Raw genomic sequence first — 24,178 nt, 5'->3', positions numbered from 1 at the left:
ACATTTAAATATACAGTATACTGACATTTAAAAAAGAAGACAGACTTGATGCATTATTTTAAAAACTATTATTTGCATTTTATCATTTGATGCAGATTGTTCACAAAGTTTTGCTGATGACTCATTAGTCAGTGACACAAATGACTCATGATGACTTTATCAATGACTCACTGACATTTATATCTGCACATTTGGTGGCCTAACACAGACAAAGAGTTGACCGCTCGCTAGCAAGAGATATATCTCACATCCTGACAACATGGAAAACAGCATTAATATATTTTTTGTAACATTAATAAAGCCTTTACTTACAATAAAGGTAAGCCTTAAGGGGAGCTCAGTAGAAATTAGCATCAATACACCCAGTACAAATAAGACGTGTGAGCTCAAGAATCCAGGTTTAATCAGATTAGAAATGACTTTTAAAATGACTTAAAGTAAGTTATTGTTTTTATCACCAGGTTATTTGATTTCTTTTGTTTATAATGAAGGATTTAACTAGAAAACTGGCAAATGATAATACACATGTAAGGAAAGAAAAGAGATCATTGTAATGTTACCAGTTGATGGACCAATAAAGTTTTTCAAACCACGTGATCATGACTGTCATGGCGGCGCCCTCGTGTCATGCGTGGTTGTTATCGTTTCGAGCAATATTTTGACGTCTCCTTAAACCATAGTCTGTTAAGTTACGTTACACATGTTTCGTTGTATTTAATTATAGTTCTTGTTTGGTTGTTATTTACTCACCATGGTATTTGGACCTGATATTCTAACGCGGATTGTCTATACTCTTTGAGTGCCTCGGTGTCAGCTGCTAGCGTACTTACAGCACACGCTTTTAACAAGTCCGTTAACTTGAGGAAGTTTAAATCATTGGCATAACTCGTTTGATTTGTTGGGAAAATGAAGACAAAGAAGATGAGGCCGCTAAACAAGCGTATGTCCTCCGGGTTGAAAAAAGCCAAACGGAGCATCCATGTGAAAGGCAACTGGAAAGCTGTAGAGCTTGATCCCAGTCTCTTCTCCGAGGAGGGCTTGGAGGGTCTCGTGTGTTTTGAAGAACTGACAAATTACCGTCTGATAGACTCCGAGAAGGCTGCAGCAAAAGCAGCAAATGAGCTGAAAAAGGATAAGAAGAAGAAGAAAGCAAAGAAAAGAAAAGCTTGCGAGGGAGAAGAGGCTGCAGAGACGGAAGATGTGGAGGGGAAAGAGAGTGAGCAAGTGGCTGAACCAGTCAAGAAAAAAGCCAAAAAGAAGAAGAAAAATAAGAAACTGACTGCAGAGACATCAGTGCAACCAGATGACATTTCTGCAGAAGTTACACAGGAGGATGCAGCTGAAGGTGAGGAGAAAGGGGAAGAAGAAACAGCCACAGAAGAAACTTTAAAAGATGCAGCCATTAGTTCAGAACCTGATACTAAATCAAAACAAGCAAAGAAAAGCAAAAAAAAGAAGAAGAAGAAACAGAAGCAGCAGATAGAAGAAGATAAAACCCCAGAAACAGAGCCAAACCAGGAGTCTCCATCAGAACTCCAGGCTGTGGAGGAAGAAAAATCCACCCAAGAGAAAGTGACAAAGCCCCCCAAAAAGCAGGCAAAGAACTGGACGAATGCAGCCCTCTCTGACTCTCATGATAAAAATATTGACGTGAGTGCATGGAAGGATCTGTTCGTTCCCTCGCCTGTGCTAAAGGCACTAAGCAGTCTGGGATTTGGATCACCAACGCCTATACAAGCACTCACTTTGCCTTCAGCTATCAGGGATCGGATGGATATACTGGGAGCTGCTGAGACAGGTAAAATAAAACACCTTTTTGCTCTGTTTTTTCTATGATGAACTGTCCTCATTTTTCTGTAAGTGAAGCTAATGTGACAACTGTCATTACAGGAAGTGGGAAGACATTGGCTTTTGGCATTCCTATGATCAACGCCGTCCTGGAGTGGAGGAACGGTTCAGAAAAGCCTGATGAAAACACAGAAGCATCCACAAAGGTGGAGAGTTTGTATTTACCATCTGCAGACGAGTCCACAAAAGAAGAGGATGAGGAGGACGACATGGATGAGGAGGAAGCAGGTGAAAGCATCATAGAGCTGGATCAAGGTGACACAGGCGAACATGACAGTGAAGATGAAGATGATGTAGAAGAAGATGACGCGGGAGAAAACGTTGATGATGTGAAGCTTCGTTGTGTTCAAGTAATTGAAAATGCAGATGTTGATTTTGAAGAAAAAGCAGCAGGCGGTCGGAGTCAGCCTCTGCTCGGACTGGTGCTCACGCCAACCAGAGAGCTGGCTGTTCAGGTCAAACACCACATCGATGCTGTCGCTAAATTCACAGGTAAGTCATTAAAGCTTTGTGCTAATAGTAAAAAATGATTAAATAATGCATGTCAACCATAAAGGCGTTATTGTTTTCCAGATATTAAAACAGCGATAGTGGTGGGTGGAATGGCACAAGAGAAACAAAGACGCATGCTGAAGCGACGACCGGAGATCATCATCGCCACTCCAGGACGTCTGTGGGACTTGATCAAAGAGAGGCATCCACATCTGATGAACTTGAGACAGCTCAAGTAAGTCACAGTTCACTACTCGTTCTGAACAGATTGAACAACGTGGTAAAAATCAGTATCCCCATATAGAAGATTAGATTTTTCCAACATCGTTATAGAGTATATCAAGATATGGAAAACTGGGATTTCCAGTTAAAATAATCATTGCTGTATGGTGTACTGTTCCTCACTGTTGTGCAATACATCAGACTAAGTGCATCACACATTTAGAATGACAACTGCTGTAACACAATACAGTATGATTTGATCATAAAGACTGTATTTTAAGTAGGGCTCAACAGTTTTAGTTACCATTGTTTTTTTCTTTCCAATGAAGTGCAAACAGTAAAAAGTGAAGCAGATATATAACTACATGGTTTCTCGATAATTCAAAGATAAGGTGACTGAAAAAGTCTTTACCATTACCATTATTTTAACAGCATGGCAATCGCTTTCAAAAGTTATAGTTGAGCCCTGTCTTAATTTTAAATTCTATTATTTTATTTTTTTTAAGATAATGTTTTTACGCCTTTATTGATAGAGAAGACGGTGGATAATGTTGGATACAGGGCAAGAGAGAGAATGGGGGATGACACACGGCGAAGGGCCAAGGGTGAGAGTCGAACACTAGGCCAACACATCGAGGACTATAGCGTCTGTACATGGGCCGCCGATTTAACCATCAACCCGAACCAGCGCCCTGTATTAGTTTTTCAATAGAAAATGCTTTTAGGGGCACTGGTTGAGCTCAGTGGGTAGAGCAGGTGTCACATATTCAGAGGCTGGAGTCTGTGAGGCTGCAGCCCTAGGCTTGACTCCCGCCCTCGGTCCTTTGCTGCATGTCATCCCCCTCCTTCTTCTCCCAATTTTTCCTGTCTCTCTTCAGCTTTCTTATGAATTAAGGCAAATATGTCCAAAAATAATCTTTAAAAAAAATGCTTTGTTGGAGTTGGAATGCACAGGATTTTATACAAATAAGTATAGAATATCAATGGCCAGTAGGTTCTTAGTTTACCTAATCTTTCTACACATCGGGTTGAATAGAGCAGAGACACCAAGCATTTACATTTTCCTTATCTTAACTCCTTCTGGTCATGTGATTCTTCAGGTGCCTTGTCATTGATGAAGCAGACCGCATGGTAGAGAGAGGCCACTTTGCCGAGCTGGACAGTCTGCTTGAGATGCTAAACACCGTACACTTTAATCCCACGAGGCAAACGTTTGTATTCTCCGCCACACTGACGATGGCTCACAGCCTGCCGACGCGCGTCCTGCAGAAGAAGAAGAAGAAGAACCTGGACCAGAGGGGCAAGCTGGAGGTTCTCATGGAGAGAGTGGGGATCAAGTCCAAACCCAAAATCGTTGACCTGACCAGGAAAGAGGCGACTGTGGAGACCCTGACCGAGACCCGGATTCACTGCCAGAAGGAGGAGAAGGACTTCTACCTATATTACTTCCTGCTGCAGTATCCCGGCCGCACCATGGTGTTTGCTAACAGCATAGACTGTATCAAGAGGCTGAACTCCCTGCTGGTTATCTTGGACTGTACTCCACTGCCTCTACATGCCAACATGCACCAGAAACAACGCCTCAAAAACCTGGAGAGGTTTGCTGAGAGGGAGAGGTGAGTGTTGCACACACTTGCAGCAGCAGAGTATTTGTGTAAGATTAAGAATTAATCTCTACCTATGATGAAAGAGTTTTGTAGATTAAAATAAATCATCCACCAATAGTGAAATATTTTCAAGTTGTTTGCTGGCTTAATCCACAGAGAGAGAAGCTTATTCAGGGGACAGACTCTTTGTCTCAGTTTAATTCACTCCACAAAGTCTGGGGCTGAGAAATAACTCGATTGCACTTGATTTTTCCGGACTTGTGTTTGTGTTGCTGCCATCTTGGCAAAGATTCATCACTGCTGAAGTTACAAAACTGCATATTGAGAAGGATTTACTGTAACCTGTGATAATTACATTACAACTTCGAGGCTGGATGTTTTTCTGCTTTTCATACCTTTTTATGGTGTAGTTGTAGTGTGTAGTTGCTAAAAAACGAATTAGTAGTACTCCTGTCTTTTTTCGAATAATCAACTCAAACCCAAAAGGAATCGAATGTTTCTGTCTTAAACACTGACTCGAACACTTCCTCATTTCTTACTGGAGTTCTAAATGTCATTCACAGTTGTATTCTGCTGACTACTGATGTTGCAGCACGAGGACTGGATATCCCCAATGTTCAGCATGTTATCCACTATCAGGTGAGCCTATTTTGATTTTTTTTTAATGCAAGCCAGTTACTTAAAGGGATAGTTCGGGTTTTTTGAAGTGGGTTGTATGAGGTACTTATCAATAGTAAGTGTACTACGTACAGTAGATAACACGGCCCCTGTTAGGAGCACGAGTACCACGTCCTTTCACCACTTTAAAAAGTCCTGCATTTAAAGGGCCAGTTCGCCGATTTTCAACCTCAGTCCCATCATGCTATTATGGTAGGAAAAAAAAGTCCCTTTGGAGGACTCTATCTGCTTCTCCAATGGGCCCTGAAAAAACCTCTGCCAGACTACGTAAAACGCATCATCTGTCGGAGGCCAGGGAGCTCGCAAAACTACACTTCCTCAATCTAGGACGCCCGCCTCCGATGTTATGTTTCGCTCAAAATCGTCAGGTTTGAAATGTAGACTACAAACCTGAAAATTTTTTAGACGATCCACTGGTATCTTCTCGTCGTATTTCGGATTCTGTACCGCTCTGAGCCATTGCCTGCAGCGAAACAGTAGTATTTCACTCCAGCTTCTCTCGCTCGGCCGTTCCTTTCAGAGGGAGGGGCGCAATGCATGCTGGGTGTTGTAGGAATGTAGAATGGGCGAAACCACGAGCTGTTAGTACAACTTTCTCCACAGTTATGGCACCAATTTCAAATATTATTGCTTCTTTCGATTACAAAGAACACTAGCTTTGACTGACGGTGGCTTTTTCCAGGGGTGAACAGCTCCTTTAAAAGAACATTTCAGTTTAAGTGCACGCTGTATTCAAGTTGTTTGTCGCACTATGTCTTACCCCGCACAACAGCCCTGCATACCAACGAATGCAGTGCATGGTATCAGGACATCTGTTTGGATCAGCAGTTTGTTGAAGAGACAAATACTTGTTTAAGTGGCCAAAGTATGTGGTACTCTTGACCCCATCTGCAGCAGTGCTTAGCTTAGCTTCTGTGTAGGAACTCCAGCCAGCTTCTTCTAAGTGGGGCCGTGCTGACCGTCATACGCTTCATATTGATAAGTACCTCATACAACCCCACTTCAAACTATGCCTTTTAAAGTACCATCCCGTATAAACAAGGGGTAGTAATGAACTCTAACACAAACTAGGTTCCCAGGACATCAGAGACATACGTCCATCGGAGTGGCCGAACAGCTCGAGCCACCAAAGAGGGTCTCAGTTTGCTGCTGATCGGCCCCGACGACATGATGAACTTCAAAAAGATTTACAAGACTCTCGGGAAGGACGAGGAGCTTCCCATGTTCCCCATTGAGACCAAATGCATGGAAGCAATCAAGGTGAGATCCAGCATCTGATCCACTGTCTTTCTGTGACAATAAAGAGAGTAGATTTGGTGTTTATTGTCGTTTATTGACCGTCCACAGGAGCGCGTTAACTTGGCCAGACAGATAGAGAAGATTGAGTTCCACAACAGCAGGGAGAAGCACCACAACTCCTGGTTCAGGCAAGCAGCAGAGGCCCTGGAGGTCGACCTGGATGATGACCTTTTAATTGGTAAATAAAAAACTCTTGTAACATATTTTGTCTTTTTAAAAAGCCGAATACAGACCACTGAAAATGCTGTTCATCTTCACAGGCGGAGCAAAGGATGAGGACGATGACAGAGAGCAGCAGAAGATGGTGAAGGGGATGAAAAAGCATTTGAAGCATTTGATCTCCCAGCCAGTGTTCAAGAACATGATAAAGACCAAGTACCCAACTCAAATGGGAAAGCTCTCCCTGCCTCACATGCCTCTCGCAGGGAAGGAAAGCGCTCTTACCCGGGTGTCAATACAGGAAGAGGAGCAGAAGTTAAAGAAAGCTGCTGGACAGAAGAAGAAAAAAAAGCAAAAGAAAAAAGCAGCAGCAGCAGTGACATGTTAATGGAAATGTGTATTTAAGACAAATCATGTAATAATTTTACATAAATGTAGTTCAATTACATTTAAAGAATTATTGCACAATGTGTAAAAATGCTGTTAAATTGCTGTACACTGCAGGATTTTATAAAAGAGTCCGTTCATAAGTGTCTTTAAGTCCTGTTGGGATTTTTTCCACCAGAAGTCAATATCCCTGAGTTGAGCAGAGTCTGAGTGGGTCAGTGTTGTGGTCGTGGATAGAGAATGTTATAGTGTGACATTTGGTAGAGGAGGTGCAGGGAGGGTTCAGCTCCCTCTGGAATGATGTGGTGAGCCAGCTGCTGTTCATCACCATCCATAGAGACGATGTGGATGCAGATACCCAGAGCCTGTGAAAGAGCCAAGATGTCCACATGGTCGCACTCCATCGCCATGGCCTCCACTTCCTGAATACAACGGACAAAGACGTTACCAAACTTTTTATTTTCTCAGCTTAATTTATACAAGATGGAAGAGAAAGAGAAGGTATGCAATTTTTTCACTAGATGGCAGCAACACTTTGTTACTAACCTGCTGACAGTAGACTTGTAGGTTTGGCGCCTCTACAAAGTTGCAGAAGAAGTCTGCATTGTTTTGAAGGTGTGCTGAAGTGAGCAGCCTGAGAAACTGCACCACGCCATCAGAGGTCACCTGATCATTGATGAGCCGGAGCAGCCGGTCCTCCTGCTCATCAGCCTGGCACTGCTCCACAACATGTATCACCTTGAAGAGAAGAGAAAAGGTCAGGTAATTGCTCTAAATATAGAAAAACTCTTCTCCATGTCTTATAAATACTTATACTGATTTTAATTCAATGAAAACCTAGTAGCAGATTATTCACCCTTAATGCAGAGCATAGTGGCAAGGAGCTACTTATGGAATCAGTTCCAAAGAAGATTTATCAGCAAATCCGAAATATTCAGTTACTTTCATATGTTTTCCTTCAAAAACCTGCATGAAAGTGCAGTTCTAAGTGTGGGCTGACCACAAATTCTACTCAATGGAAGATTTATGAACAATTACAGTATAATAGAAGTGACTTTCCTGTACTGAGCATAGCTTGCGCATGTCATTATGTCACAGCCAACACAAGAGCCCTCCATGTGCCCTCCCACATACATGTTATTTGGTACTTTAACCTATTTTAATATATGCATCTGATTCTATGTCTCTAAGTGTGTATTATGTCCAAATACCAGCTTTGTAGGGACAATTTTATAGACCGCTAAGGGTTAATTCCTAATTATTATTTTTTTAAATGCAATAAAATTCGTGCTTGGTTTGCCAAATGCTACTTGTTCAGTAAAATAAATGGTGTGAATATACAAACAATATTTACTGTGTCCAGATGGTGCTTGAAGGAACTCTCATCAAATCCCGCAGAAGAAAATTCTTCGCAGGTTTGAATGATTTTCTCCTTAAATCTGAAAGTAAAACCATTAAGATAAGAAAGGCCACCGTACGTTTATAGCTGACGTCAGTTTGGACAAAGGGCAATAAAGATGATAACTGACCTCTGCAAAGCCCTGGCATTGTGTAGGACCGACTCCAAGTGTGCGAAGAAGAGGGCTCTGTAAAAGCAGTTCCCATCCCCTCGTACTTGTCTCACGGAGGAAAACTGGCTGCTTAAATCCTAACAAAGGACAAGAGATGGTTAATATGGATAATTAAGAGGGTGGCCATAACAACCTGCATGTATTACACCACCCCGACTAAATAGCCTACTTTATACTTGGGACCTGGGGTGTTTTCAGGAAACAACGAAGAAATGTCCTCTCTGTTTGAGACGAGGCTGCCCGTCTCCATCTGTCGAGAAACAGCGTTAAGTTATTAATTGCGAGACAAAACAGCAGCTGTAAGGGTCGCCTGACCACATGACGTACCTTTACATTTCAACAAAATGGAAACCATGTAAGAAAACATTATTACACTTTGGCAAGCCTCTCTGCGTCAAACCTGGGTGTCAAAACATTGGTGCAATCTTTTTTTCCATATTCTGAAAACCGGATGTTTGCACGTACCACGTGCTCGTGTTAAAGGGACAGTACAGTGTTTGTCTGGTGCGGAAGACAGACCATTGTGGGTGACTTGGCAACCAAAAAACTGAACCGCCAGGGCATGAAATTAGCCTAAAAGATAGAAACCAGTGTAACCTGTGTTAGCTAAAACATGGCAACCCACAATTAGCCTATTGTGGGGTTAGCTTCACCCTTCTACTTGTTTCCAATACCGGTCGACAGGTATGAAATACTCCTTAATATTATTTTTGTAAAAATTAAGATTTGAATTACAAAACTCTGTTAACAGTAAAACCCTACTTTCAATATATTTACTTAAAGTAGAGTTAAAGTAGAGAACTATCATTAGCAAATAACTTTAAGCATTTAGCCTGAAAATACTTTTAAATTTCAAGGTAGAGCTTGGCCTGTTTTAATCACATGTATCTGTTGATATCATCTAAATCTTCAAAATAATTAGATATAGCTATATATATATATATTGTAATGGCATACAAATTCGAAAAAACTTCGAATTGTAGTGGAGTTGAGGTAACAAAATTAGCATAAAATAGAAATATTCTTCTGTTAGAAGGAAGCTACATGAAGTATTTTTAAAAACTGTCCTGTAGTACAACACATGAGTCTGTTAGGAAGAAGTTTCCTCATCATTACCAGAGTAATTGCTAAAATGGTAGAGGAAGTTCACACAAACCAAAAGTAGCTATCCTAAACAGGCTGAAAACCCACATTATTACTTAATCCCTAGGAACTCAAATTACTGACAAAATAACCCCTAAACAAAATGGCTAAACATGTTTTTCTACATAGACTGCATTGCACAAAGGAGTAGCATTGCAGCATAATTGGTGATTACTGTGGGAAATACAAGGCTGTCAGAAAACCTGAATAGCAGTTTGATGGTCAAAATCAAGAGTATTCCCCAACAGCCAGACCTCTCTCGAATATTCTCTGCTGCTAATATTTGGTGTCTGATGCAAAGACAAACTTCATGGTACATATAGAAAGGATTATGTGCATGGTTGCAACATGTAGCCCTGTGTGATATGTGGGGCTTAACAACATATTTGCCTTATATTTACTGCATTAAATACATCCATGGCATAATCACAAAAAATATTTTGTCTACATCTTTAGAAATATTGTATAAATTGCAAATCCTTTATTCAATGTAAATCTAAGTAATTTGCATACATACCATCCAACAATCGAAATCGAACAATGATCACATTTCATAAATACACTGTACACAAATACACAATTCTGATCATCAAAAACACTCGCTTTATTTACAAAATCCTTGTGAAAGTTTTGAACACTGAAATGTTGAAAAGAATATCTTAACACAAAGTTAATAGCTTATTCCAGTTTATTGTCATGCTTGTCATTTTATACATTTAAAAAGGTAAGATTATTTTTTTTTCTATTGTTGCATGTTCAGTCTTGTTATATGTATTATGAACTTTGTATTTTCGATATACTTAGTGTTTCTTGACTGTCTCTATAGACTGTGTCCGAAACCGCACACTAACGTACTGCCTACTACATACTCAAGCAGTATGTACTGCATGCTGCCTACTAACCTGACTATTAGGATGCCGGTGGCATCATACTCAGAGCCGTCTTCTCCGTATCACGTGACTTAATCGTTTACATATGTCCGGTCTGATCTCCGGTCCATCTCTGCCATAGTAGAAGCTGAATAGCCGCAATGCATTTTGGGGCGGTTGAGCACAACCAGTGAGCTCCCGTCTCATACTCAAATATCCGGGCCGATCTAGTATACATCCGGGCATTTCTCGCATGCACAAAATTGCATACTATGAGATTGGAACGCATGACATACTCAATTTTACGTCACGGTTAGTATGATTAGTATGATTAGTATGATAGTATGCGGTTTCGGACACACCTACTGTGTCTTTAACTTGTAGTCCATTATACTTAGGACTACAATCCCCCCTAATGCTTAGCCACACAAGCTCAACTGATTGACACAAGTGTTCTGCATTTGGGGCGAATCAAGTAATGTTCTCTTTACCTTGTACACTGCTGCATTCACTTGTTACCTGTTCATGCCTTGTTCAGGTCTCTGGCTGAAAGCTTGAAAATTGAATATGATTTTTGCATAGATTTTAGTGTGAAGACGCTTTTTTCATTAAGTCAAATGATTCAAAGGTCAAAAATGAACACCTTGATTATTGTAAGCAGTAACCCCATGATCATATATGTAAAAATCTGACATCAGCTTGTTGCCTCACTCTTTTTACTGACTTTACTTGAACTTTTAATTTGTGTTTTACTGCCGATGCTTTTCGTCGATCCCCTCTCTCTCTTGTCTGTCAGAGCTGTTCTGCTCGTCATCGCAGACCCGGACTCCATCAGTCTCCTCGCTCTCTTCTCTGTGTCAGCCATGTCCAGAATGTATTCCTGAAGTCAAAAGAATTAGGTCAAGGGATGTAAATTATTAGTATAATATAAATACTAATAACCAACTATTTTTAAAAGATATTACCTTCACCATGTCCATCTTTGTCAGCATGTTCATGTTTTCCAGAGGACCATACGCTGGGAGGTAACACTGCTCTGCAAGGTTGTTTACTGCCATAAGTACGGATCCCATATCTTTAATCTGAGTGATAATAACATATATAATAAAAAGTATTTCCATCTGCAAATTAGCTAAGTTCCATTTCAAACTTTAGATCTCGAAAGCATACCTTCTCTCTGGACTGGCCTTGCTCCATCAGCAGATTAGCCTCCGCCTGCTTGTTCTTCTCTTTAAGGGTTTCTAACTCACTCTGGAGTTCAGACAGTTCCTTATGTGCCTTCTGCAACACAAATTAAAACTATATAGGTTGTTTGGAGCAATGTTGTTGTTGAAAAGTTGCGGTGAACATTTGTTTTTGTCTGACCAGTTTTTTAATGCTGTGCTCCTGCTTCATGGTCTGCATTTGTCTCTGGCCCTGCTCCACCTCCTCCTCCAGACGCCCCAAACGCTGCAGCAGCCGCTGGTGTGTGATGGACAGGGTTTCATGGCGCCGAATGATGGGCATAACCAAAGAGTCAGACCCGTTATCAAGGTGAGCTAGAAAAGATTGTGCAAAAAGTGTCATCGTCTTATGGCTATAGTATGTACTTCAATTAGCAGGGGAAATGATGCCGCGGCCAGTCGTGAACTTACTGCTGGGGAAATAATCAAGAGTTTTCATCAAATAGTCCTCATAGATCTTGTATTTTGAAATCTTCTCCTTTAAAACATGCTGTCTGTAAATTGAGATATAGTAAAACTGAGGTAAAAAGTGAGTTCATGAGTGATATCCTCACATTAAGGCTTTGGTTTCCCACCTCGCTCTGAGTTGTTTCAGCTGCTCTGTCAGATCGTCTATTTCTGTTTGCTTCATAATGTTCTGCTCCCGTGCAGCCTCGTACTTCTTCAGCGCTCCACGTCTCTTCACTTCATTTTCAGCCACAAACTTCTCAAACTTCATCACCCTGTCTTTAGTCTGGGTAAAAGAAAGCCAAAAGGTTCATGTTTTAGGACGGGGTCCTTTGGATGTCAGTCACATTTGAGTACTTTCACCGGTTTCACTTTACCTGCTGTTGTTTTAATTCCAGTTCAGATCTTCTCTTAGCGAGAGCCTCCACACTACTTTTAAACTCCTGCTGTTTTAGTACGAGTTGCTTGTCCACCTCCTCCAGCTCTGCCTTTTTCTTCAGGACCAGGGTCTTTTGCAAAGTGCTCACTCCTGCCTCAAGGAGTCTGCCTGACGTCTACACATGACAAAAAGATATCTGCTGAATAAATCCTAATATCACTCTTAAATATCCTAAAAAGTGAGTCATCACAGCAGTTATTTTCATATAATATGACTCCATTATTATATATATTTTTAATTGCACAGGTTGAAAACAAAAGTACACCTATTTAAATCTCATGCTTACTTTTAATTTAATTCATTCTAAAGTCTTTACTGCTAAAGCAAACTATGTGATCAAAAGGCCTATATGGACAACATGGAAATAATAGCATTAGATTAAAAAACACAATATCATAGTAGAAATTGTTTAAATATTTGTACAATACATAAAAACATATATTTAAAATACAAAAAAAATGCAATATCAAGGCACAGGGGGGAGAAAAAGGGGGAAAGGGGACATGAATATGTAGACTATGTATGGGTGTGTTATTCTTTCTTACCTCTGTCACCACAGGTAAGTAGTTGACATTTTCTTCCTGTTTATGTCTAAGGAGAAAATAGATTTTTCACAAATAAATTAAACATTTTATTTAGAAGATATTAAAAAGAACGGAATTGGCCGTGTTTACCCAAACTGCATGCCTACCTGGTCTCGTCCAACTGTGTCACAAAAATGTTTCTTGTTCTGTTTTCCACCGTCAGTTTTAGACGGGGGTCGCTGACACCTAAGACCGGAAGTGAAGTCGTCATGTTTTTTCGAAGGTTTTGTAGTTCAACACTTTTTAATACCTCGTATAAACTAATTCTGAAGTTATTCCACGTTCAGACGATCAGAGGAACGGTCGAGGGTCTTTTCCGGATGTTTTCCTTGGGTTTGTGTAGTCGTTTCCTGGGACACCGGGTGCAAGGCAGCTGGGAATTTGCCGGGATCGTTTGTCCGTTGTCAGGGCAACTGCTAAGGAGGCGGTTCTGTTTCATTGACTGAATGAGATCGTCCGAGACCAGGACAAAATGAAGAGCGCTCACTCCGGTCTAATTCACGTGAACCGTGACCAAAGTTGTAGCAAAGGTTTGTAACCAGAAAGCGTTATAGCTGCATTATTAACGACCCCAAAGAGGTCGCATCTTAAATTATACTACTCTACAGGCTTTGACAGCGAGATATACCCACAAAATTAATATGCAAGGGAAAATAAAAGCATAAAAACATGAAAAGTGTCTGCTTTCCAACTTTACATTCAAATAACATTAAAGAGCTCATTCTAACATGTTCTCAAACATATAAAATACTCCAAAAAGACAAAAGAAATGATCAATCTTAATCAAATTAAGAGTACTCATTTTCCCCACATTAAAAACTAAGAAACTTGTACTGATATGCAAATATTTTTGGTGAGTGCAACATGTCTACTTCATCTAAAAGGTCATTCTCAGTGCAGAGCTTGCACACTAATGAATGCAACGACAAAATCATGCTCCTACCTACGTGTCTTAAACCAAGATATAACGTCAGCATATTGAAACTTCCTCTTTCAGCAAATGAAAGGGGAATCAACCTTCTGATGTCAAACTGTGCTCATACTGTTTATTATTCTGCGAATACGGAGTCAGCATCCAGGGGAAGTAACAATAAACACAAGACATTTTTTAATAAACTGGGACTTTAAAAATATCCGAATTAATTGACCCTTTTTCATGCTGGACATCCATATGACATGACAGAATGGAACAGAAAAAGCACAGGTTAAAAGTACAACATTTAGCATTTAAACAAGTAGCTTTACCAGTTTCTGTTGCTGTTGAGTATATGCTTGCTCACTGTCAAGGCCTGCTACATGTAGATGTAACAGAGTGGTGGCTAATGATACTAATACACAGTGTTTTTGACATTTCCTGCATGACCAGTCTGTCAAAAAGGTCTATAATTACTGCATGCTGGATGTTCAGAGAAAAAATTACATTGCTTTATGAAACTGCCATGAACACATCTGTGGTTTATTTTTATATACACTAACAAATAACTGTGTGTCTGAACTTCCTGTCACATCAACATAAGAGAAACCGATAATTTTTTTGTGGTTTTTGGCTTGCCTCTTTCTAGCATAACCTGGATGCTGCAACTTTTACAGGGTAGTTAAATAACCTTATTTGTCTGTTAGTGGGTCTCTTTAAAAATGTGGAAACTTCTTTAGAGGTAGTCTGCATAGTCTAGTTCCCCAAGCTGTAAGTAGATATGCAGAAGGACTTGTTTGAGTAAAAAAAAAAGTCACTTCCAGTTTACGTGCAGGAAGCTTTTTTTTCTCAAACACTTCCGAAAGTGTGATTGTGAAACTCAAATCAGCTGTGGTTGTTGTGTGCTCTTAAAGCACGTTTTCACACTTCAGCACGTCACAGTGAGAGCTGATACAACAGGAGGACATGAGACAGTGTTAATCTTTTTATAAAGGAGGATCACCGTGTTATTGATGTAAAGCAGCTTCTGTGAATGAAGACGAGGAACACCGTCACATGGTGAGTTTAGGTCTTTGAATTATTGTTGAACAGTTTGTTGAAAGTTTATCCAAATGGGATTAAATCTCTCCTCTTTCTGTGCATGTGTGCATTTAATCTTTGTATAAATGTAGAGGGAAAAGGCTTTAGTTCATTTATCATAGTCAAAGTTCAGCAAATAAACTGTAACCCAGCTTTATGCAAATCTTTCTATTTCCTTAGTTCCTCTCTGTTGCACTACACATGACCTCACATCACTGTTGTAGCAGCAGAATCAGGGGGAATCAAACACTGTTGAACATGCCCTTAAAAGGCATCCATCCTCTTTGCCTGAGCTGCTGCTCTCTGATGTCTGCCAGAGCAGATTTCAGCTCTGGGTTCTAATTCATACAGTATGACTATGTAGCATGTGCATAATATACTGTGTATGTTGCTTTATTATCTTTTTGTTTAAGGGATTTTGCAAACCTGTCTACATAATTAGTGTTCAGCATCACCTCTGGTCTGTGAAGAAGACAGCAGCACTCTGTTGGATGTGGACAACATCTCCCTCCTGTGATGATCGCAGTCAGCAGATCCAGGTCTCTTTACCAGAGACTCAACAATGATATCAAAGACAGGCTGGCTGTCTGCTCCCTGAGTCTCCACAATTCAGCCAACTCAACAGGAAACTTCCTCAGGTGAGGAATCGTGATATTACTTCTATAATTATAGAGTTATAGTAGAGTATGCACGTACATAAGTTACCCTTTCCCATCTGGTTTATTTATGGTTATAATTTGTCTCAACACGAACATTGTTTTCTGTGCTGATAATGTCATATGTATACAGTATCATATTCTTTTATTACATTAGATTTAAAGTAGAAACTTGGGTGCTTGTGAAATATTTAAAATTGTGACGCTTTGTTCAGAAAAGAAGACTGAAAATAAGCTGAAGCTTGGTTCATTGGAGGGGAAATATATGATAAACTCCTACTAAAACTAAAAGAATACACCACCGTCCTAATACTTTGTGCATGCAGGTGGCCTGACTGTAAGTGGGCAGCAGTTATTTCTCCGGCTATCTGTAAGAGGCGACTATTGAAATGTAAGCAGTACATCTACAGGTCTAAGCTGCTGCTGGCATTACTTTTATATCCTGTAGAAGCTTTATATTGTCATAAAACACCTCCCTCATGTGGAGCCCACTAAATGTGATTCAGTGAGTAATTAACAAGCTAATATGAGGTGCTTCACATCTAAAACATAAAAAATGTTCATGAGCTCATCCAAGTGGTCATGAACCTGAATAAATATGCCACTGTGCCAGTGTGACTCCAACAGTGTCTGAGGGGCTGCAATAAAGGGTAATGAGTTATACCTAGACAATGTCACAATCTGCTCTCCAGTGCCCTCAGTAGCACTTCATGTGGACACTTTTAGAAGGCACTTAAAGGGAAATCAATTTCTTAGGAAGGGATATAAAATGACTTCATTGTCTCAGGTGTTAAAACATCACCAATCATAAGCCAGAAGTTGTAGTCTTTAAACATGGTGCCACATTTTAAACGAAAAAGGGTTCCCTGTTGAGTAAGCAGCTGAACCAGTTGCCATTAGCAATTTATACGGTTTTATATTCTTCATTTAGCTGTGAAAGTTAGAATTTAAAGTATAATGAAATGCTTAAATTAGTAGAAAAAAAATTCAGAATAAAAATAAATGAAAACGTTTAGCTAACCTTTTGGTAGCCAATCAAACATTTAGGGGTGGCGGGGGTCTCATGATTACCAAAATCATGCCTAATGCCCTGCTAACTACAGCGTATGTGAGCTTTAAGCTGTGGCATTCAGAGGGCATTGCTTGTTTATTGTTTTCCCCCTGACACTAGGTCTATTCTTCTAAAGTTCCTCTTTTATTTAACATTATTGCATTTCATTCTGTGGTTTTTTAATGCGGAAACCAAACAGCCCATTCATGCTAACAGAGACATCTCGGCTTAGGCTGCATTATCTCCTGTGCAGTCTGCCTTATCTCTGTATGTCTCTGTCCCTTGACATATATGGGTAAACCCGTCACCCTGCTGCCTGACAATACAGTCCCAAAATAATCTGAGCGAGCACAGCTGAGCCCCGCGCGGCGCTGCACGCGCTCCCTCCGCCGCCGCGCTGCGTGGACTTAACACGGCCGTAAAAACTACCTTCAGACATGACGAAATTCAGCTATTCCGAATATTTATCTCAGTTCCGTAATGCCGGAGGTAAATGTAACAGTTTTATGTCGCGACGGCAAGGCGACAGGAGGAGAGGAGACGGTGAGAGCGACGTAACGTCAGCGCCGGAGTGAGTCTTTTGTTTTGACACCGCTGCATGTGCTCGTGTGTGTAAGTGCGTGTTGGGGGTCCTTATGTCTGACCAAGGTCTCATATGTTACTGTAGGATAATATGAGTAAATCGTTTTGTTTTTTTTCTTCATTTATTTGATATTAAACAGTACGAGTTTAGATTCTGTATTTAGGGGAAATACAGCCAAAAGAATGGAGATAATCCCCCCTAAATACAAAGATGTAAGGTCCAACATATAAGCTCCAATGTTGGATCAAAAGTGCAGCCTTCAGACATTGCTAGTGTCTGTTCAAAATTACACTTTAAGGAGTAACTCATTTAAAGTGTTTTTTTTCTGCTTTGAAGGGATGTTGACCCGTTGGTCTCTGCCATCAGGAGAGGGGATGTGAAGGCCGTTAATGATCTGGCAACATCCGCCCCCCAGAGCCTGCTGATGGAGAACAAAGATGGGTGGATACCTCTGCATGATGCTGCCTTCTGTGGACAGACTGACTGCTTGAAGACCCTACTGAGGGGTAGGACATTGAAAGCATCATTGAGGGTCTCAGACAGTTGTAGGAAATGACGGGTTTGTGTGAAATAAATAAAATAATTTCTCTCCTCCAGCCCATCCAGGTTCAGTAGACAAACGTACCTTGCAGGAGCAGACGGCGTTGCTGCTTGCTGTGTCTTGTGAACACTTGTCATGTGTGCGGTGTCTTCTGGAGGCGGGCGCTGACCCCGACATCGGCAACAAGAACAAAGAAACGCCTTTGTACAAAGGTACAGCTCAGGAAAACCATGTCTAAAACAGAACTATTTAGAGGGCATGGATGTGTGTGTGTTTATCTGTCAGAAATAAGTCACTCTCATGTCTGTTTTTTGTAGCCTGTGAGCTGGAGAATGTGGACATGGTGAGCCTCATTCTGTCCTACGGAGCCACAGTGAACCAGCGCTGTGCTCAGGGTTGGACCGCCCTCCATGAGGCCGTATCCAGGAACAACACAGAGATCTGTGAGATCCTAATAAGAGCCAGAGCCACAATCAATCCAGCCAACACCTACAGCATCACACCGCTGATTGTAGCCGCTCAGCGAGGACAGATGAAGACGATGGGTTACCTACTTGAAAAAGGTACTTCTCTGCACAAAATTTCCCTCCTCTCTTGTGCGTCTCATCCCCATTTTAAAGGTTATAAAGGATGAATTATTGTCTTTAGGTGCAGATGTGAACATGCAGACGTGCGATGGTGTCACAGCGCTACATGAGGCGAGTAAAAATGGCCACAAGGAAAGCGTAGCAGTGCTGTTGAGTAAAAACGCAGATGCCAACAAACCCACTAACTCAGGACTGCTGTCGCTGCATGTTGCTGCCCAATATGGACACCATGAGTAAGTTTACATTCAATAACATATTTATAAGGTGTTATAGGATAAAATACAGTGGTGAAAACTTACAGTGCCTTAATAAGTGTTCAGCCCCTTTGAACTTTTTTCAAGCTGCAAATTGATTTTAGGGATTTAATTAGGGTTGTATGCAAAGAACAAGTACGCAATAGATCCTAATTTTAAAGTGTATTTGTATTTGTTCTCTTGTGTATTTTGTGTTACTAACGTCCTCACTTTGTGTTCAGGATTGTGTCCCTTCTGGTCCCAGTGACCAGTCGAGCCATGCTCCGTCACAGCTGCGTCAGCCCCCTCCACCTGGCAGCAGAGCACGACAGACACGCAGTAGCAGCTGTGCTTCTCAAGGCAGGTGCCGATGTAAACGCCACGCTGGCCCACAGCCACTCCATCCAGTATGCTGACCGACGAGCAACACCGCTCTACTTTGCTGTTGCAAACGGCTGCACAAAGACAGCAGAGGTGCTGCTGAACGCCGGTGCTAGTCTGAGCCTGGATCCTGTCAGTCCTCTGCTGGTGGCCGTGCGGCGGGGCTGTGTTCGCACTGTGTCCTTACTGCTGGACAGAGGGGCCGACGTCGACTCCCAAATCCCTTCTTTTGCAACTACTTTTCCTGCTGTTGTTGCACTTTGCATGGATAATCTCCCCCTTCTCAAGTGTCTTTTGGACAATGGCTGCGATGCCCTCTCATGTTTTAAGTGTGCATACGGTAGAGCCCCTCACCCCACATCAGGAGGATCACACATAAGAACTGTTGGCAGCAACGGATATGTTTTACAAACTGAAAATCTGCTTCCTTTAAACTGCAGTGAGGCACCAGAAAGAGCAACGCAGGTGTGAAAAATAAAAACAAACATTGTAATTGATTTCACTATAATTAAAACCTAATATAATTGAACTCTTTTCTGATTTCTTCCTTCAGTTCTGCGAGTGGATCTCGTCATCAGTGATGTGTAAATCAGCCGGACCGATCATCGACCTGCTGCTGGAGCACGTTGCTCATGTGCAGCTTTGCAGCAAGCTCACCCAGCTGCTGGACAGCCGGGAAGAATGGCTCGCTGTGAAGAGGAAGTCCTGTAAGGATCTTATCAATCATTTACATCCTAACATTTGAATATGTCTCTGGCACTTCCTCATACATGCATACAACACAAATGCAGCATTAAAGCAATAATCCTATGTATCCTCTCTTTGTCATGTCTGCAGTGTCTCCTCGTCCACTGCTGCACCTCTGCAGATTAAGGATTCGGAGTCAAACAGGGAGACACAGACTGAAATCTCTTACAAGCCTACCTCTGCCAGACAGACTGATCAGATACCTGAGCCTGGCTGACTGACTCTCAGATGAACTAAAAGCAGTATATGCATCAGAGAAGTGACTAAAATTATCATTGTGTGTGGCTTTTTTTAGTTGCATCAAATATCTGGAATCTGTAAATGGCTCTTCAAAGCAGCTCTTTATGTATGAAATATCTATTTATAACCTGTGTAATGTGACAATGAGTTCCTTTAATGTGTCCGTCAGAATGTGTTGTTGTTTCTCAGAGAAAGTGAAAATGATCCAATGCCCAAAGGAGTTCTCCAGAAGTTGAATCATTTATTTAAAAATAAAAGTCATTGTTTCAAATGTGCCGATATCAAACAATACTTTGACAACCAAAAAGCAATCTACGTCCCACGTTCTATTCTCATAGATGAGAGAGGGAACTAAAACAGGATGCTTTCCTTTGTTTGCATGACTTTTGGTACTTAAAAAAAGAGCAGTCCTTCTCTAAAAGTAGAAACCTTTAAACTTACTGTCAGTTTTCAGACACTTGAAGGCATCAGACTGGCATGAAAGAGAGCGTGATGACGTTATTCTGCAAGTGCTACTTAGTCCTTTAAAATGAAGCCATAAAAATAGATGAAGCATTCCGATAAGTGCTTGAGGATCGTTTACAAATGTTGGAAGAGGAAGAGTTGGCTGTGCAGAGCACAACATGAGAATAATTAGTCCTATTTACACTTTACACGTGTGGCTGCTCCATTATAAGAGTGCTTAAATGAATCCAAACACGCTGAAGATGGGGGACTGGACGGTGGGTTTGGTGGGGATGGGTTTGACCACCACGTGCGTGTGAATTTTCTGTCCATAAGGATGCTCAGGTCTGTCTGTCTCAGTCCCTGCTGCCTTGCTCCACAGTCCCAGTGGCGGATGGGGGACAACAATGTGGCTGTGGAGGACCTGGTGTCCGTGGTACTGGAAGGGGCAGCACGCGCACACGCTCACGCAGTGATGAGCGCTCAGGTCCAATTTCAGCTTCTCGTTTTCCGCAGACAGATTGGCCTTTGCGTCATCGTCATAATTCCTTCTGATCTTTGCGTTTTCGCTGCCCTCAGATCTGTCTGCAGGCTTCTTTTTCAACCCTAAATGTGGCTGCTCCTCTTGAGCTTGGGTCAACTTGGGTTCCTCCCAAAACGAGGCTGGAAGCTGCCGTTTCCTCATAGGCACCTGCTCCACAGCGCTGCCCACACTTTCAACACCTTGCGCATCCGAGCCGGCCTTCTCTGCGACCTTCACACTCTGGTGAGCAGTCCCCACCGGTTTCACGCACCCGTACTCAGCAGACCTGTGCGCGTGGCATCTTGGGACTCTGGAGTACTTCTGGGAGAAACGCTTGAGTTGTTTCTGCAGATATTTCCTGTGATCCACGGAGCGTCTGCACGGAGCTGACTTGTCCAAGGCCGCTTTGATATCGCTGGATGCCAAGTTCACGAAATTCAGCAATGTCTTAACCTCACTGTCTGCATTCGCCATTTTTGCACAGCTTTTGATCAAGTCAGTCCATGATCGAGCTTTTAATCCACCATCAAGACCTAGAAGGAAACAAGAAAACACATTAGTCTTTGCGTAATTACGCACTGTTCTCTCATTTAGGAGCTATACAGACAAGCCTAAATTGAATGTGATGCTTCTTATTTCATATCACTCAGAGATACTCACAGCTGCTGCATGAATCCACTCTCTGGAAGCAACAGTCCAAGCTCAGACTTCTCTCCAGGCTGCAGCAGGAGCACTTCAACAAGTTGAATGAATATAAACTCCTTGTAGTTATGGTGCTTTCCTTGAACCAATCAGCGACCCCAGGCCCCTCACAATGCACCCCAATCAGCCTCCAAGCGCCCTGGTATCGAATTCTTCACCATTGCAAATTGTTGTCATGGAGATCTGGGTAAAAAAAAAAAAGCCGCTGAGGGGATGCGATATTTCTCCTGCACGGTGATTTCTGCGCGTGGGCCAAATATCCCCGAAAATCCGGAGTGTGCAGGAATAAAAATGAGAGCAAATTCTGCTGAAATATGAAGGTATGCTAACTTTAAAGGTGTTAAATTTTATTACAGAGATACCTCTCATACCCTCCCCAAGGGTGATGTCAGCTGTAGGATTTGGTTAAGGGAGGGGGGGATCTAAAGAGTGCATAACCATGGAAAGGGGCTTGAACGCTCAAGAATCTTGTCTTTCTGTTTGCCCCCTCAATCGAGCGACACAAAGGCTGAATTACTCATTCAAACCTCGCGGGACAAAGGGGAAGGAGCTGGATAGCACTCCTGCATTTGTAGTCAAACATTTAGAGACTTAAATCGAGTCGTCATGAAGGAGAAAGAGTCGGACAAAGCCCATAGAATTGCCATCAGCAAACATTTTCCTGTGTCATATTATGGGGTCTCCATGGCTCCCTCTGGCCCGCGGACAATAGCACAAGTTTGCACACTCGAATACTGTCACCCTGCCAACGGCAACAAGGGCCCAAAACAGGACAATCCCCCAGAGAAAGCATGGGCTCCGCGGGGAAGGTTGCAATGGAGGAGGAAAGGGGGACTTGTGAAATGCTAATTGAGCTTCATCCCCTTATTGAAGTGGGGAAAGAGTACCTATCGTCCCATTGAAGAGAGGCAGCAGCGGCAGTGGAGTGAGATGTGAGGGAACTGTTTGTCTGGTGAGTAACACCTCCAGCTGAACCTCTCCTGCACCAGGACCCATCATTTAAAAAACACATCCTGCTGTCTATATCAAGGCTATACAGGCCATTGACTCTGACTGGGCTGCAGGCCACATGATTGATTGCCTCTTTCACTGGGTTTGGGGTTGTCTGAGGAGAGCCCTGCAGGTCTATATGTGCTCTCACTGGTCTATCTTTTTCAAGGCGGTGCATCCCTCTTGTTCTGGAGAGGCGAAGGGACCTATTGTCCTCCTCCTCCTCTTCTTCTTTTTTACCTCTCTGCTCTGCTGAAAAGGCCAATTAACAATGGGGCTCCCCTCCCCTGGCTCGTCACCCCTCTCCTGTGCTTTTGAAGTGAGGGAGAAAGAGAGAGAGCGAGAGAGAGGAAGCATAGTGGCATCCTTAAATCCCTCAATGTGTCGCTCTCCTTGTGCCGAGACAGGTGGATGTGTCTTTAATCCATTTCAAGAGGTTAATGGGAGTCTGCCTTCACGCACAATCTCCATTAACAGAGAGAGATGCACCAGCATTCAAGCAGCTGCGTGTGTGCAACAAAGATATGCACCTATTATCTTTGGTGCACATGCAAACTGCCTGCAGAAAAAGGTTGCAGGCAGGAAGTGCTGGGATCTCCAGTGATGCACAGGGATGTTGCAAACCATTGAAGCATAATTCCTCAACATGTTTGCAGTCAGTAAGAGGAATCTGTTCAGTAGAAGCTCAGTGCAGCTCGGATACAGCTGAAACATGAAGCATTTTATTCTCTGGCATCTGTTACTTCTTTACTCAAAATGCAACAACAAGAAAACACAGTTTTAATCCACGCTATAATTCAAGATAATAACAGGTACCCACAGTATGAGAGTTTGCACATCCATAGAGAGTCTCTATAGGTCTCATCATGGGAATCAGAGCTAAATTTAGAAGTATCAGAGGAGTTCTGTGTGCGTCACACAACATCGACAAATCCCAGGAAATTCAACGCCTTAGGGCGGAGGACTTCAAATTAATTGTGTCCATACTTAACAGCAGAGGTGGAGATTAATAAGAATCATTCTCACATCTATTCATTTATTCCTTAAGACATAAAGATAGTTACTGACAGGAGAAGAGGTTGTGTTAGGAGGTGACCTGTATCTCTGTGAAATTCTGCTGGTTTAAGCAACATTTAAGAACAGGTATTAGATTGATCCTTACTCTCTTAAGCATTATGCTATGGACATAGCAAAGGGTAGACGAAATGGATCGCCTTACCTGCAAATTTAAAATGTAAAAGGTTCAGCAATGTTTTTTTCAATGGTGTTTCAGTTGTTTCTGTACCCTTAAACATGCTAAATCCATCCACTCATCCTTAATCTGCTCATATATTTTATAATGCACTCATGCGATGCCAGGCTCGCCCACTAGATGGCAGTCCACCTCCACTATGTTGCAGCCAATTTGCCTGTAGTATTAAAAGAGAAAGCCACTGATAGTGAAGATAAATGCAGTTTTGCAAATGTCCTATAAACATTAATATCCTTTAAATGTCAGAGGGGTTTTAAAATCCCTTTTTGTTTGCTGCATGAGATATT

General features: G+C 41.9%; 5 protein-coding genes across 8 annotated transcripts; 2 read left to right on the top strand and 3 right to left on the bottom strand.

The window, feature by feature from the left end:
* Positions 1 to 616: 616 nt before the first annotated feature.
* On the top strand, positions 617 to 6,832 carry ddx24 (DEAD (Asp-Glu-Ala-Asp) box helicase 24). Its single transcript, XM_069661840.1, has 8 exons — positions 617 to 1,798; positions 1,891 to 2,340; positions 2,422 to 2,575; positions 3,663 to 4,178; positions 4,733 to 4,808; positions 5,919 to 6,107; positions 6,195 to 6,324; positions 6,407 to 6,832. Exons 1-8 carry the CDS (start codon positions 907 to 909, stop codon positions 6,691 to 6,693), a joined length of 2,694 nt encoding a protein of 897 aa, XP_069517941.1. The 5' UTR covers positions 617 to 906; the 3' UTR covers positions 6,694 to 6,832.
* Positions 6,171 to 8,712, bottom strand: LOC138591299 (ubiquitin thioesterase OTUB2-like). 2 transcript variants are annotated; one of them, XM_069661841.1, is made up of 6 exons: positions 8,637 to 8,712; positions 8,433 to 8,513; positions 8,222 to 8,340; positions 8,047 to 8,131; positions 7,239 to 7,430; positions 6,171 to 7,114 (listed from the first exon to the last, which is right to left on the bottom strand). In XM_069661841.1, the coding sequence occupies exons 2-6, from the start codon at positions 8,511 to 8,513 to the stop codon at positions 6,908 to 6,910; spliced, it is 684 nt and encodes a 227-aa protein (XP_069517942.1). In that variant the 5' UTR covers positions 8,637 to 8,712; the 3' UTR covers positions 6,171 to 6,907. The 2 variants fall into 2 exon arrangements, with proteins under 2 accessions (XP_069517942.1, XP_069517943.1); XM_069661842.1 differs by having other exon boundaries at positions 8,591 to 8,681.
* Positions 8,713 to 10,946: 2,234 nt separating this feature from the next.
* On the bottom strand, positions 10,947 to 13,179 carry ccdc197 (coiled-coil domain containing 197). Its single transcript, XM_069661739.1, has 9 exons — positions 13,076 to 13,179; positions 12,930 to 12,975; positions 12,323 to 12,499; positions 12,074 to 12,231; positions 11,910 to 11,992; positions 11,641 to 11,813; positions 11,446 to 11,556; positions 11,241 to 11,357; positions 10,947 to 11,155 (listed from the first exon to the last, which is right to left on the bottom strand). The coding sequence occupies exons 1-9, from the start codon at positions 13,177 to 13,179 to the stop codon at positions 10,970 to 10,972; spliced, it is 1,155 nt and encodes a 384-aa protein (XP_069517840.1). The 3' UTR covers positions 10,947 to 10,969.
* Positions 13,180 to 14,828: 1,649 nt separating this feature from the next.
* Positions 14,829 to 20,245, top strand: LOC138591812 (ankyrin repeat and SOCS box protein 2-like). Of its 3 annotated transcripts, none has more exons than XM_069662508.1 (9): positions 14,829 to 14,940; positions 15,404 to 15,599; positions 17,588 to 17,757; positions 17,849 to 18,004; positions 18,110 to 18,355; positions 18,441 to 18,612; positions 18,855 to 19,458; positions 19,547 to 19,700; positions 19,831 to 20,245. In XM_069662508.1, the coding sequence occupies exons 2-9, from the start codon at positions 15,478 to 15,480 to the stop codon at positions 19,959 to 19,961; spliced, it is 1,755 nt and encodes a 584-aa protein (XP_069518609.1). In that variant the 5' UTR covers positions 14,829 to 14,940; positions 15,404 to 15,477; the 3' UTR covers positions 19,962 to 20,245. The 3 variants fall into 3 exon arrangements, with proteins under 3 accessions (XP_069518609.1, XP_069518608.1, XP_069518607.1); XM_069662507.1 differs by having other exon boundaries at positions 15,375 to 15,599; XM_069662506.1 differs by lacking the exons at positions 14,829 to 14,940; positions 15,404 to 15,599 and adding an exon at positions 17,097 to 17,239.
* Positions 20,246 to 20,662: 417 nt separating this feature from the next.
* On the bottom strand, positions 20,663 to 21,421 carry LOC138591811 (protein FAM181A-like). Its single transcript, XM_069662504.1, has one exon. It carries the CDS (start codon positions 21,419 to 21,421, stop codon positions 20,663 to 20,665), a length of 759 nt encoding a protein of 252 aa, XP_069518605.1.
* Positions 21,422 to 24,178: the final 2,757 nt, after the last annotated feature.

Source organism: Semicossyphus pulcher, unplaced genomic scaffold, assembly GCF_022749685.1.
Source record: "Semicossyphus pulcher isolate SPU_LCO1_2020_fin unplaced genomic scaffold, fSemPul1.0.p SCAF_14, whole genome shotgun sequence".
NCBI lineage: Eukaryota > Metazoa > Chordata > Actinopteri > Labriformes > Labridae > Semicossyphus > Semicossyphus pulcher.
The sequence above is the reverse complement of the archived record's forward strand: the minus strand, read 5'-3'. Positions and strand labels throughout refer to the sequence as shown.